This window comes from Pituophis catenifer, unplaced genomic scaffold (genome assembly GCF_029215685.1).
Source record: "Pituophis catenifer annectens isolate HBS135680 unplaced genomic scaffold, rPitCat1.0.hap2 SCAF_4, whole genome shotgun sequence".
NCBI classification, from domain to species: Eukaryota; Metazoa; Chordata; class Lepidosauria; order Squamata; family Colubridae; genus Pituophis; species Pituophis catenifer.
The window spans coordinates 104,840,243-104,853,424 of NW_027256884.1; the positions used below are offsets into that span (position 1 = coordinate 104,840,243).

Below are 13,182 nucleotides of genomic sequence, written 5' to 3' on the forward strand. Positions count from 1 at the left end.
GCACGCTGGTGCGCTTATGCACGGCCCTTACAGACCTCTTAGGAATGGGGTGAGGTCTACAGTAGACAGTCTAAGGTTAAAGTTTTGGGGATTTGGGGAAGAAACTCAGGTAATGCATTTTCTTGGTTTTCAACTGCAGTTAGCTGCTAAGAATCATCCTGAAGAGATGGTGACCATATAAATTGAACGAATAACCAACTCAGATTATAAACCTGTTGGATAAGATTCTAGTGTTTGATAAAATCCCAATTCAAAGGGGTCAGAATGTTTACCCACAGCCAAAATCCAAGGGGCAAGCAGACCCAGGTCAAATAAGGCTAAGGTTCTAAGAAGTCTGTATAGGTATGTGTTAGATATGAGATAGAAAAGATTAAACAGTAAAACAGTCAAGGCATTTCTTAAATACAGAAACTCTCAGCCTGAGAACTTCTCCTCTACCAGCTGTTTCTCAATATAACCATATATTTCTCTGCTTCCATTTTTTATGACTCCCTGCTGGAGTTGGCAGCCTTCCCATAATCTGGGGACCTGGGATTCAAGTTCCCAGTATTAATCAACTGGGCTAAGATCAGTAAAATTTGAGGCCAGCCATTTTACGGCTCTCTTGACACGACAAGAGAACTGAATCTGTCTGTTTTCTTTTCCTCTTCCCTCCTTCTTTTTTTCTTTTGTGCCATGTCTCTTGGCTTGCAATCTATTATTTCAGATTATGAAACAATTTGTATACTTGGGGAAAAAACACAATATATAACATCAGTAAATAAACAGATTATGCACATTTCCATCCTCTTAATTCAGGGAGATGAGCATAAAAGCCTTGGATCAAATGCACGCATAAACTTTAACAGCTTGCCTAATCCAATAACCACAGATGTGTTCAATTCTCCCATAATTCCCACCAACAAGGCCAGTAGCCATATGGTAGCATATTTGGAGAGCCCCCACAGTGGGAAGGTTGAACTATACTCATAGGACTTCACTGGTGGACCAGTTAATCTGTCAATTAAATATTTTGCCACGATTATCAACTGATATCCTGTGTCATGTTGAACATTTCAATTTAAGTCTCCAGATCATTACATGATACTAGCAATTCCAAGATTACCTAACACTATAAATATACTTTACCTAAACGTTATATTCTCATCTCAGAATTATCAAGCATAAGAAATTGTAATATCGCATATTTAATATTTGTAAAATATACATTTATGACCAATATTACAATTTCAATTCCAAATTAATGTTTAAAAATAAACTTTAAATATCTTTCCTGAATGGTCATACGTATCCAGAAATTAATTCCACCATGCTCATGTGGAAACTATTCATTAATGTTTAGAACCGCAGCTTCAATCTTCTAATTTAAGTTTTAAAAATAGACTGTTAGTTTTCCTTTATCTTACAATTTAATTGTAGATGAACATTTAAAAAACACATGAACTGATACTATATTGTTGCACTACTCTTAGTTTTCTGAAACTATTATTTTCAAATGGAATTCTACCTTATATTTTTAAGGTAAACTTCATTCTCAACTTAAATGCCTATAGCTCTGGCAAGCACCCATACATTCTTATGAATGCAGAAACTCAGAAGAGAATTCAGAGTCCTTCTGTAGAGCCATCAGCAACTAAACAGGAAATGAAGAAAGTGTTGTGGTCTAGGATTCCTGAGACATTAAAACACATGAGTAGTCCTCAAAACCTCTTTTATTGCAACAGCTGTGAATCACGTTCATTCACAGCTGAGTCCCAATTAGTTGCAAAAAGTCCTTCGGGAGAAGTCCTTCGGGATAATCACCAACCTTTATCTCCCTTGACACGCTGCCGAAGACCTACTTGGCAAAGCCACATGGAGTCCAGAATCAAACAGAGATGCTGACTGGGAACAGGATTAACAACATTGCTTTCCTGCAAAAGGTCCACATGCCTTTGCTCCTCTTTTAAGCCTTATGAGAGGGGCCAATCATCTCCATGCCTTACTCCCGAGTTGTCCCTTTAGTTTTAACTGTTCTTGCCTTCTGGCAGCTCTGCACATGCAAGCACTAGGAACAGGCTCCTCCTGTTCCTCTGCCTCTCTGATGTCTGAATCTGGAAGCCCTGGAATCCCTGCATCACTCCCAGATGGCCCTGGGCCCATCTCTGCCTCTGACGCAGAGCCCTCGTCCAAGCCTTCCCCAGACTCTAGGACTGGCCCATGTTCTTCCCCAGCCTCCCACTGTCCGACTCCACTGACAGCTCTGCAGGCTGCTGGAGGACCACAACAGAAAGGTGTAAAGTCTCCTCAAACTTTTTTTCAAAGTTAATTGATTTTATAAAATCAAAGTATGGCATATTAATGCCATATTGTCAGCTCCTTTTGCTTTTTTTAAAAAAGAAACCCTGTTCCCATTTTCATCTCTCTGGTTGGAGCATCATGGGCCATAGATGATATTGCAATCCCAGGGAAATAATCTGCAAGTATTAATACAGAGAATTGTTTTCCCTAGCCACAAAAGCAGAGACGGGAACAGGAGAGCAGTCCCTAAAGGAAAGTTTCAGACACAATTCTGAACATAATTGCTGCCTTAGGCCAGTTTTTTCCAAACTGCCAGAGTATTGTTTTGGCAACAATTCTATCATCCTGTCCATGAATGATGGTAGCGCTAGCTGGAAAGCTTCAAGTTGCCTTAGAAAAAACACTTAGCAAGCAAAGCAGGGGTGAAATCCAGTAGATTCCAACAGGTTCTGGAGAACCGGTAGCAGAAATTTTGAGCAGTTCAGAGAACCAGTAGCAGAAATTTTGACTAGTTCGGAGAACCGGCAAATACCACCTCTAGCTGGTCCCAGAGTGGGGTGTGAATGGAGATTTTGAAATATCCTTCCCCCAGGAGTGGGCAGGGAATGGGGATTTTGCAGTATCCTTCCCCTGGAGTGGGATGGGAATGGAGATTTTGCAGTATCCTTCCCCTGCCACGCCAACCAAGCCACACCCACCAAGCTACACCATACCCACCAAGCCACGCCCACAGAACCAGTAGTAAAAAAAAATTGGATTTCACCACTGAAGCAAAGGCTATTCTTAACCTTACTTGGGACTGTTCCTACTTTTTATTCATATTAACCAGGTGTCTTTCTACTTAACTACAGGGTCTTCTTCATTTATCATTGACGATAAAGTTATAACATCTGATGTATCTTTCTATGAGGCAAAATCCTGGCAGATCCAAAAAAAGAAATGTCTTCCCTTGAACCAACGTTCTCTTCTCCAAAATGACTTAGTGGACACCATGCTTCAAGGCACCTCTTAAGGCAACCATGTCCTTTGCTTCAAATTTTCCAGTTGAATGGCTTCATAGAGAATAAACCCAGAGCATCAATGTTTGATTGCCAGAGTCTGTTTTGTACCAATTTATAACCCAAGTACGAGCGAATTCTGGTATCCCAAGAACTATTAAATGCACTGGTGTATTGCTTGATCATTTCCATTTGGCTCCTCTTTCAATAAAAATGACCGAACAAACAAAGCTTAGTGGATGCTTTCTTTCTGTGTAATATTTTTATGCCATCCAATGTAAAAAGTTGCTCTTGTAAGTTTAGGGTGCAAATCATGATGCCCAATTTATTTGTCTCTTGCTGTATGGTAAGAAAGGGTTTGTTCTTAGCAAGCCACATATGGTGGTGAGAAATCAGATGTTCTAACTCTGGATTTTACTTTAGTATTTTTGAAATTGAACTAACAGCTCTTTATTGATAAGAGTTCTCCAACATCGAAACATTGGCCATAAATACATTAATGAATAAATGTACAGTTTTATTGCTTCTTGGGCTGTAATGCTTTTGCTTTCATAGACTGAGAACTTTTATTCAAGAAGAAAAAAGTCTCAAACTTTAAAAAAAAAGTGAGTGCAAGAATATAGCAAAAGAAGTCAGACCTCAAACCATGAGCAGGATGCAAACGGGCAATGAAGACAATATACATTTAGGGCTTGCAACTTAGAAAACAATAATACTCTACCAATGGTGCATAAACTTAATTTGCCACCTCCTCTGTTTAATGTGTTCAATCTGCTTTTAAGCTCTTGCAGCAAAAGACAAAATAAACTTAATACAGACACACACAAAGACATCTCAGGACTGGTAACACTCTGGGTTGGTCTTGTAAATGGAGCTATAGAAATAATATTTGACTTCCCTGAACCAATATATTACTATTTAACTGAAAAAAAATTATACAGTCAAAAACAATAAGCAAAGGGCACTAAAAATATCTTTGGGCATTAGTAGCATTCAGTTCTTGGTTGAACAAACAGGGTCAGACCTAGTTAGTATTGGGTGGGAGACAGTGGTGGATTGCCCCCAGTTCGCACCATTCTATAGAACCAGTAGTAAAACTGGCGGGAGGCTCCGCCCACTGACCCCGACATCATCAAAACGCTTCTGCGCATGCGCAGAAGAGCGCAGCCCCGCTGCGAACTGGTAGTAAAGGTAAGTAGAATCCACCCCGGGTGGGAGATTACCAGAAAATAACTTCAGGTTAGTCTGGAAAGCCAAACAATAAAAAATTAAATTATATTTTAAAAATCCATCACCAAAGAATGCAAACCATTTCCATACTGTTACCAAACAAACTGTCTGAACATGTCCATGAAGTCACCAGAAGTTACTTGATTTGAGGGAGGCTTTTGCTTTTCTCACTCTATATGGACTCACCTGATGGATGACATAAAGGCCATAATCCAGCTGCTGTCTCTGCAAGAATGGATGAAGATTCTCCAACAGGTACAGCAGATGCTTCTCTCGATTGCGGTGTGGAATCAATATAGCCACCCGTTGCTGAGCTGTGCAATCTTTTGGCCTATGGCGCCCTTTGGCTACCGAAGGATTCTCTTTTTGCAGTTCTTCCAGAGTGAGAGATGCTCTGAAAATGAGCTTGCTGGGGCCTCCTATGGGAAAAGGTAAGCCTGATGTTCACAACTCTCACTACAGTAAGACTTTAGAGCCCCTGGAAGTGACTGGGGATGATAGAACCACAGACTGTAAGGGGTGGGAAAGGGCTGGAGATCTTCTAGTCTGAAACTTTGCCCAATATTACTATCTGAAAAATGGCTGTCCAACCTCTGTTTAAAGTCCTCCTGCGAAGGAAAGGTCATTTGTTGGTCAGTTCCTATGGTTACAGAATCCAATTTTCCAGTTTTTGAAATTCAGCTCCATTACAATAAATGCCACATAAACAATTGGCACTGCTGGTAAGCTACCCACAATTTTGCTGGGGACAGAATGGGGTAGGCAGTGATTGGCTTTACATTTTTGCTAGAACTTGACTTCTTTGGAGCACAGCCTGTTGAGCAAATCATAGCACCCTGGCTAATGGGTAGTAAGTAAGATGGTTTCCAAACCATAATTGCTGAATTTACTGTAACACGTCATTGTCTAGGTTGATGAAGTGCACTAAATTTTAATGTTCTTCATGCAATATATTGCACAGTGCAGTCTTTTAAGAGTAAATGCCCTGCAATGGCTAAGGTACTCAAGTTAGATCAAGAAGAGGGGGTTTCATCTTCTCATTTGACCATAAAGCACATTGACTTTGAGCCATTTCCATTCAGTGAACTCACAGGGTTGTTTTTCAGAGGATAAATTAGGAAAGGTTTATGCACAGGGTTTTAGGGTCTTTGAATAAAGATGAGCTATAAATGGAAACTAACCACAGGCTCCCCAATCAAGCAGAAGATGGACCAGGTACATTGCTCAGATACAGAATGTGTGTCAATTAAAACTCCAGCTGGCCAACAATGTTCTGGCAACAGTAACACATATGATGATCATCATTTTGCTTGGCTGCTGCAAAAACAGTTTATGTAAAAAAATATAAAAAATATAGCAGCCAGACTACTGGAAGGATGAACAACACACGTGAAATGTGCAGGGTAACAGGCTAATGGGCTTTCTATGTGGTACTGCCACATACTTTGATAAATGATTCCTGCAGGGGTGCATTTGGCCCTGTTCCTTCTTGCATTTCACTAGCTGTTTAAATATGAATTTTCCATCGGCTATAGGTGTCATTCACCGGCATTTTTATGGTTGAACTGTACTGTTTTTATTGTTGCTGTATTTTTGTCAATATGTTTTGTGGTTCATTGCCCTGAATCTTTCAGGATAGAGAAAAGCTACAAGCATTTCTAAATAAATAAATAGCTACAATATGATATACCACCCCTATGTTCTTGGGGGTTTTGCTTCTTAATTCCTACTATTATACTTAAAATGGGGCATAAATTTCATTCCACACTAGCATTTTATAATTCAAATCCAAAAGAAAAAACTGCAAAAGCAACAGAATATGTGAAGTTTACAATTTTTTACTAAAGCGATATCCATACATTGCTAAATTAGAATAGTAGTTGCTTTTTAATATTTATTTATTTTTATTTTAATTATTTATTTGTTTCAATTTCTATACCACCCTTCTCCAAATAGGACTCAGGGCGGTGAACAGCCAAAGTAAAAAACAGGACATACAAAATTTAAAAACAATTTAAAATAATTAGATATTTTGGCCGTAAATTAAAACAACCCAATTTAAAATCAATTTAAAATTTAACTCAAGCCAGCCCAGCTAGTTGAAATAAATAGGTGGGATGTCTATTTGGGAGCTAATAAATTCAAATAAATATTTTTTTTAAAAAAAAAATATTTAGATCATGAAGGAAATGTTGGAATTTCCTGACATTTTACTGGAAGTAACACAAATATTAAAAAGTCTTAACATTGCTTTGGGTCACGTTAATTATGGAATTTAAGATCCAACAATAGCAGCTTTGCTATATGACCCAAGTATTTAAATAATCCTTAAAAACAGACTTGGGTATTTTACAACCCATGAGCCAGACCTGGCCCATTGGCAGACCCGGTCTAACCGGTAGTATTTGTGGCTTTGGAGACCTGGCATCAGTGGCTTGGGGGGAGGGGGGCATCAGTGTAGCAGCAGGGATGGCCATGTTGGATGGGAAGGTGCCAGTGGGGCAGAGTGGGTAGTCATGGCCCTCCACAACACTCCCAGTTTTTCCTATGACCCCCTTCAGAAAATTAATTGCCCACTTCTGCTTAAGAGACTTTCTATCAGACACAGTAATATAATACCAGCAGACAGAAGATGATTAACCTGTTCAAAAGAACATTTTGGGATTTAGCATTTTCATCTTAAAAGACCCCTCCCATCTTGAGGGGTGAGATTAGCTCAAGGCCTTAATTCCCCCCCCCCTTTTTTTTTCCAGAAAGAATAAAATGTGAATTGACTTACGCAGATAGGGAGACAAAGAAGGGCAGGGGGGTATTGCTGTGGGTAGTTTCTTGATAAGCCTGGCCTTCCTCTTTGAATTCTCCATTTGTTCCTCCTTAATAGTAGTTGGCTTCCTGAAACTTTCAATCATCCCTTTTGCTGCTGGAGTTTCATGTAAAATATCCACCAGGTAAGTGGAAGTAGCCCAGCCTATCAATAAGACGCAGAGGGTAATGAGCATCAATAGCTTGAGTTTGTAGGAGAGGTGACAGCTAGCAGACCAAAAGCCCATGGCCCTTCATAGATTAGAAGCTTCTCTCTGGATACTTTTCTTGATGGAGTCCTACCACAGTGCAGGAAAGCAGGAAAATCAAATTACAGAAAGATGTTGTATGATGTTGCATTCTGACAAATTTCTTCTGGCTTTCGAACTCATAAGTTTCTAACTAAATAAGCAGTGGAAAATAAACTTCAAATGGAACAACCTGTACAGAATGAGACAGAAATAAAAAAATATGTTAACATGCAAATAGCTCTGAGGTCAGCCCCACACAAAATTAAGAGCAGAAATGGGTGCAAAATGTAATAACATCTTCTGCAATGCGGATACACCTCAGCTGTATGACAATTGCTAAGAATTCAGGGAAGTAAAGTTCACATATCCAAAGGGCCTACAGAATGCAAAAGGTTGGTGAAATACCTGAACTACAAGAAAAGAATGTGCTTTCTTATTCTATAACACAGCAAATTCTAAATTTTCTTGGTTCACAGGTACAGTATAGCATTCCTGAATCACTCATAAAAGGTTACAATTTACAAGAAGATGGGGAAAAAAGTATGCAGACTCTAGCTTCATGCATAAATTTATCCTAAAAAATAGTAATAAATTTACTGCAAAATATTGAATAAAACTAATTGTTTTTGACGGTGTATGTGTTTAATTCTAACATTTTGGCTCTGGTATTTATTGGCTCTATGTTTTGTCAACAACTCCTCCTTGTTTTTGCAACTGAGTCCAGTAGGAGAAGGGCGGTATAAAAATCAAATCAAATCAAATCAAATCAAATCAAATCAAATCAAATCAAATCATAAAAATAAAATAAAATAAAATAAAATAAAATAAAATAAAATAAAATAAAATAAAATAAAATAAAATAAAATAAAATAAAATAAAATAATAAACAAACAAACAAACTTGAATTTTTTATTTTTTATTTTAATTTGATTTATATGCCGCCCTTCTCCGAAGACTCAGGGCGGCTTACAATGTGCTCAGCAATAGCCTTCATCCTTTTGTATATTTATACAAAGTCAGCTTATTGCCCCCACAACTGGGTCCTCAATTTACCTACCTTAGAAAGGATGGAAGGCTGAGTCAACCTTGAGCCTTGGCGAGATTCGAACCCTGCAGTAATTGCAGGCAGCTGGTCTTAATAACCAGCTTAATAACAGGGTGCCTTAAACCACTGTACTACCAAGGCTCTTTATGGCCCAATTGCTTCTACAAGGAGCAGACAAACCCCTGTGGTTTGGAAACTTTATATTTTCTTTTACATTTTTCGAAGGACCAACTTTTTGAGATGCAATCTGTGATTTGAACAATTCTATATTTTATTTCTCTTTTGCTACTGAATGGTAAAATGCATGTGACTATCTAAAAAGGGATTCTATATTCTCCTTTCCTTTTTTAAATAAAATCAATAATGAAGTGGCACTATACATTTCTTTTTTTTTTTAATGTGTCACAAAAAAACTCAGCATACCAAAATCCCATATCTCTGTCACACCTGCATTAGCAGGGAGAAGGCCAGGTGAGATGTTTCCTCGAAGGCAAGTGATACACTGAGAACTACCTCTCCCTATGGCAGGAAGTTCTTGAAGATAAGCGACAGAATTAAGGACTCTCCAACCATCCACTATGGCAGTATAAAATGAGATATGTAGACCCAGAGGACTTCTTGAAAATGAGTACTGAGTTCTCTAAACTTTTTCCCCCCTATGCATTTAGCCCTGTTGTTCCAGAGTCTGATTTCAAATTAAAAAAATTCAAATGTTCCTATATTTTACAATAAAATGGTCTGTGAACTACATGATCAGAAAATTCAGATTCATGGGCAATACAAAATAATATCTTCAGCTGAAAAACAGGTATTTTAAACTGATACACAAAGCAGAGATAGTTTCAAAATATTATTTACTGGGCTCCTGTTCAAAAACACCGGTTTTTAATTTCGAGCACCTTGGTTTATGGCCAACTCTTCAAATTACTGCCACTTGTATAATCATAGCCGCACTGCTATATTCTGCCAAACTGAAGCAAAAGAACTGTGAACCAAAGCTTCAATGTTTTCATCCTATTTCCTTAAAGCAATTTGTAAGCTTTAAAACAGCAAGTAACATCATTGCTTTCTACGTATAAAAGTGAGGTCTGGTTGATAGAATGTGATGCAGTACATATGAATCAGATTCCTGTTTTAATGTATATTTAAAAATAAAACTACATTAACCCATTCTAGATTTCCAAGATCTAAAAATTGGGATAGATTTGCAATGCAGGTAATCCTCACTTAATGACCATTTGTTCAGGGACCACTCAAAGGTATGACCATGCAGAACAAATGGTAGTTCAGGAAGGCCATGTGTGGTCAGCAGTTTCTTAATATAGGACCAGATGGGCACACCTCATCAGCAGCAAGAGGAAGAAGATAGCAGAAGTCAGCTAAGGGACAGCAGGGAGTGATAAGAGCAGTGGGAGTGCAGTGGTCCAGGGTGGCCAAAAAGACAAAGAGATTGCAGAGGGTTGTGAGTGAGGGGAGTTGAAGTAGAGGCAACAAGTAGTGGGTAGGAGAAGTGTGAGATTCTGGCCTAATGACCACAATCAGGATTAGAAAACTAAGTGGTACAGTCATATGGTTTCACATCATAACTATTTAGCAATAGAAATCCCGGTTCCGGTTGGGGTTATTAAACATGGGCTACCAGTGGACATTATTCCAGGATGATCAGGTAACATAACTTTTGCTTCTTGTTTCAGTATCAATTAGTGATTCTTGCAGGTATGGCTCCATCCAGTACCAACAAGATAGTCAGAGAAGTGCAATACTGAAGGTGCAGAAATGAGCTTATTAAAGCCACGTACAAAGAGTGAAAGGCTTGCAACTTCCAATTTCACAGCTGAGTCTCGGGAACAAGAAAGTATCAAGAAGGTGCAAAGCCAGAGGCACACATACTTTAACTTTAATGACAAATAGATAGGAAAACTTTACACAGCTTTGAGGAATGCAGCTATGCATCTCTTTTTAACAGCAGCTAAGTAGAAAAAAAGGAAGTTACTTCAGAATTACTCTATGTGCAACCAAAAAAATATGAGAAAGCACAAAATTTAATTAATTACACTGACACGCAGCTTCTATTGAGGTCTAAGAAGTCAGAATTGTTGAGTTTTCAGGGTTTCCGCTCATGAACAGCATGCTCAGGTTGGTTTCTCAAACACTCATCAATTGTCCAAAGCTGCTGAATATGTAGTAACACACGTTCTAGTGACTGGCTAGACCATTTTTTTCCCAACTTACATTTAAGTTGCCTTTACATTTGTTGGGCTTCACTTCCTGCATTATGAATCAGTATGGTCAAGGCAATATTACTAAAAAAAAAAAAAAAAAAATACCAAGTGGGGGAAAGCTATTCCAGTTTATATAATAAATATTTCTCAAAGATTAACAGGTAATTAACAAAGGTTGACAGGTAATTAAACGAATATACATTTTTCCCAGGGAAATGTAAAATGTGCAAAGTTCAAGATATAAACTACTGTTTATATCTGTTAAACTACTGAAGTTTGCAGATGATACAACAGTGATTAGTTTCATTAGAGACGACGATGAATCCGCATACAGATGGGAAGTTGAGCAACTAGCCTCGTGGTGTGACCGGAACAATCTGGAACTGAACATACTCAAAACCGTAGAAATTGGTGGTAGACTTTAGGAGAAACCCTCCCATACTACCACCTCTTACAATACTAGACAACATAGTATCAACAGTAGAGACCTTCAAATTTCTAGATTCTATCATATCTCAAGACCTAAAATGGACACCTAACATCAAAAACATCATCAAGCACAAGAAAGAATGTTATTTCTGCACCAGGGAGCTCACACTGCCCAAGGAGCTGCTGACCCAGTTCTACAGAGGAATTATTGAGTCTGTCATCTGCACTTCTATAACTGTCTGGTTTGGTTCTGCAGCCCAACAAGACAAACACAGACTTCAGAGGATAATTAGAACAGCAGAAAAAACAATTACTACCAACCATTGAGGACCTGTATACTGCAGGAGTCAAAAATATTTCCTTGTGTCCTTGCATCCTGGACATAAATTGTTTCAACTCCTACCCTCAAAATGAAGCTATAGAGCACTGCACACCAGAACAACTAGACACAAGAACAGTTTTTTCCCCAAACGCCATCACTCTGCTAAACAACTAATTCCCACAACACTTGTCAAACTATTTACTAAGTCTACATTACTACTATTAATCTTCTCATCGTTCCTATCACCCATCTCCTCCCACTTATGACTGCGTCTGTAACTTTGTTGCTTGTATCCTTACGATTTATATAGTTTCCTAGTATGATGATTGCTTATTTGTATTCTATGACTATCATTAAGCGTTATACCTTATGATTCTTGATGAACGTATCTTCTCTTTTTATGTACACTGAGAGTATATGCATCAAAGACAAATTCCTTGTGTGTCCAATCACACTTGGCCAATAAAGAATTCTATTCTATTCTATTCTATATAAGAACCTTAGATTTCATGGCACAACAGTGAGAAAACAGTACATCAGCTTTGAATATACCAGCTATAATGAAAATCTAAATAATCATTAATTTATGTTAAAGATTATTTAATTTAGTTTAATTGTTCATGACAATTAATTGTTCTTTCATTTCCTTGTGATTATCTTCCTGATTATGTGCAATGTGTAACTAAGAGTTTATCTTAGACTATAAATAACATTAATATAACTTAGGGAACTGAAATTTCGCAATCAAGTTAAATAAGCCTTAAAGCAGTGATTCTCAACCTTCCTAATGTCGCGACCCTTTAATACAGCTCCTCATGTTGTGGTGACCCCCAACCAAGGGTGGGTTCTAAATTTTTTTACTACTGGTTCTGTGGGCGTGGCTTATTTTGTGGGTGTGGCTTGGAGGTCATGTGACTGGGTGGGTGTGGCTAGCTGGTCATGTGACCGGGTGGCCATGGCTATATGTATAGGGACTACTCAGAGGGCTGAAAAAAGTCATTTCTGACAGGTCCTCGCACTTTTGACTGGTCCTCACACTTATGACCATCCTCACATTTATGCCTGTGCAGCATTCTTAACAACCATGTCACTCATTTCACAACTGCTTCTCTTCACCATGGTGACAAGATAGCGCAAATACGTAAATTGTGAGGACAGTCGTAAGTTCGAGGACTGGTCAAAAGTGCGAGGACCAGTCAAAAATAACTTTTTCAGCCCTCTGAGTAGTCCCTGTGCCCAAAAGGACTACCCAGAGGGCTGAAAAATGTGATTTCTGACAGGTCCTCGCACTTTTGACCGGTCTTCGCAGTTATGACTGGTCATCATTTATGCCCATTGTACCATTCTTAACAACCGTGTCACTCATTTCACAACTGCTTCTCTTCACCATGGTGACAAGATAGCGCAAATACGTAAATTGTGAGGACAGTCGTAAGTTCGAGGACTGGTCAAAAGTGCGAGGACCAGTCAAAAATAACTTTTTCAGCCCTCTGAGTAGTCCCTGTGCCCAAAAGGACTACCCAGAGGGCTGAAAAATGTGATTTCTGACAGGTCCTCGCACTTTTGACCAGTCTTCGCAGTTATGACTGGTCATCATTTATGC

The 13,182-nt window shown here is 38.6% G+C and overlaps 1 protein-coding gene across 2 annotated transcripts in view; it reads right to left on the reverse strand.

The window, feature by feature from the left end:
• B4GALT4 (beta-1,4-galactosyltransferase 4) overlaps positions 1-13,182 on the reverse strand; it is a 41,640-nt gene that overhangs the window by 16,333 nt on the left and 12,125 nt on the right. For both annotated transcript variants that reach the window (XM_070942783.1, XM_070942784.1), the window contains 2 exons: positions 7,288-7,751; positions 4,695-4,927 (listed from right to left, as the gene is read on the reverse strand). In XM_070942783.1, coding sequence (XP_070798884.1) covers positions 4,695-4,927; positions 7,288-7,558 — 504 coding nt within the window. In that variant the 5' untranslated portion in view covers positions 7,559-7,751. The remainder of the gene's footprint in view (positions 1-4,694; positions 4,928-7,287; positions 7,752-13,182) is intronic.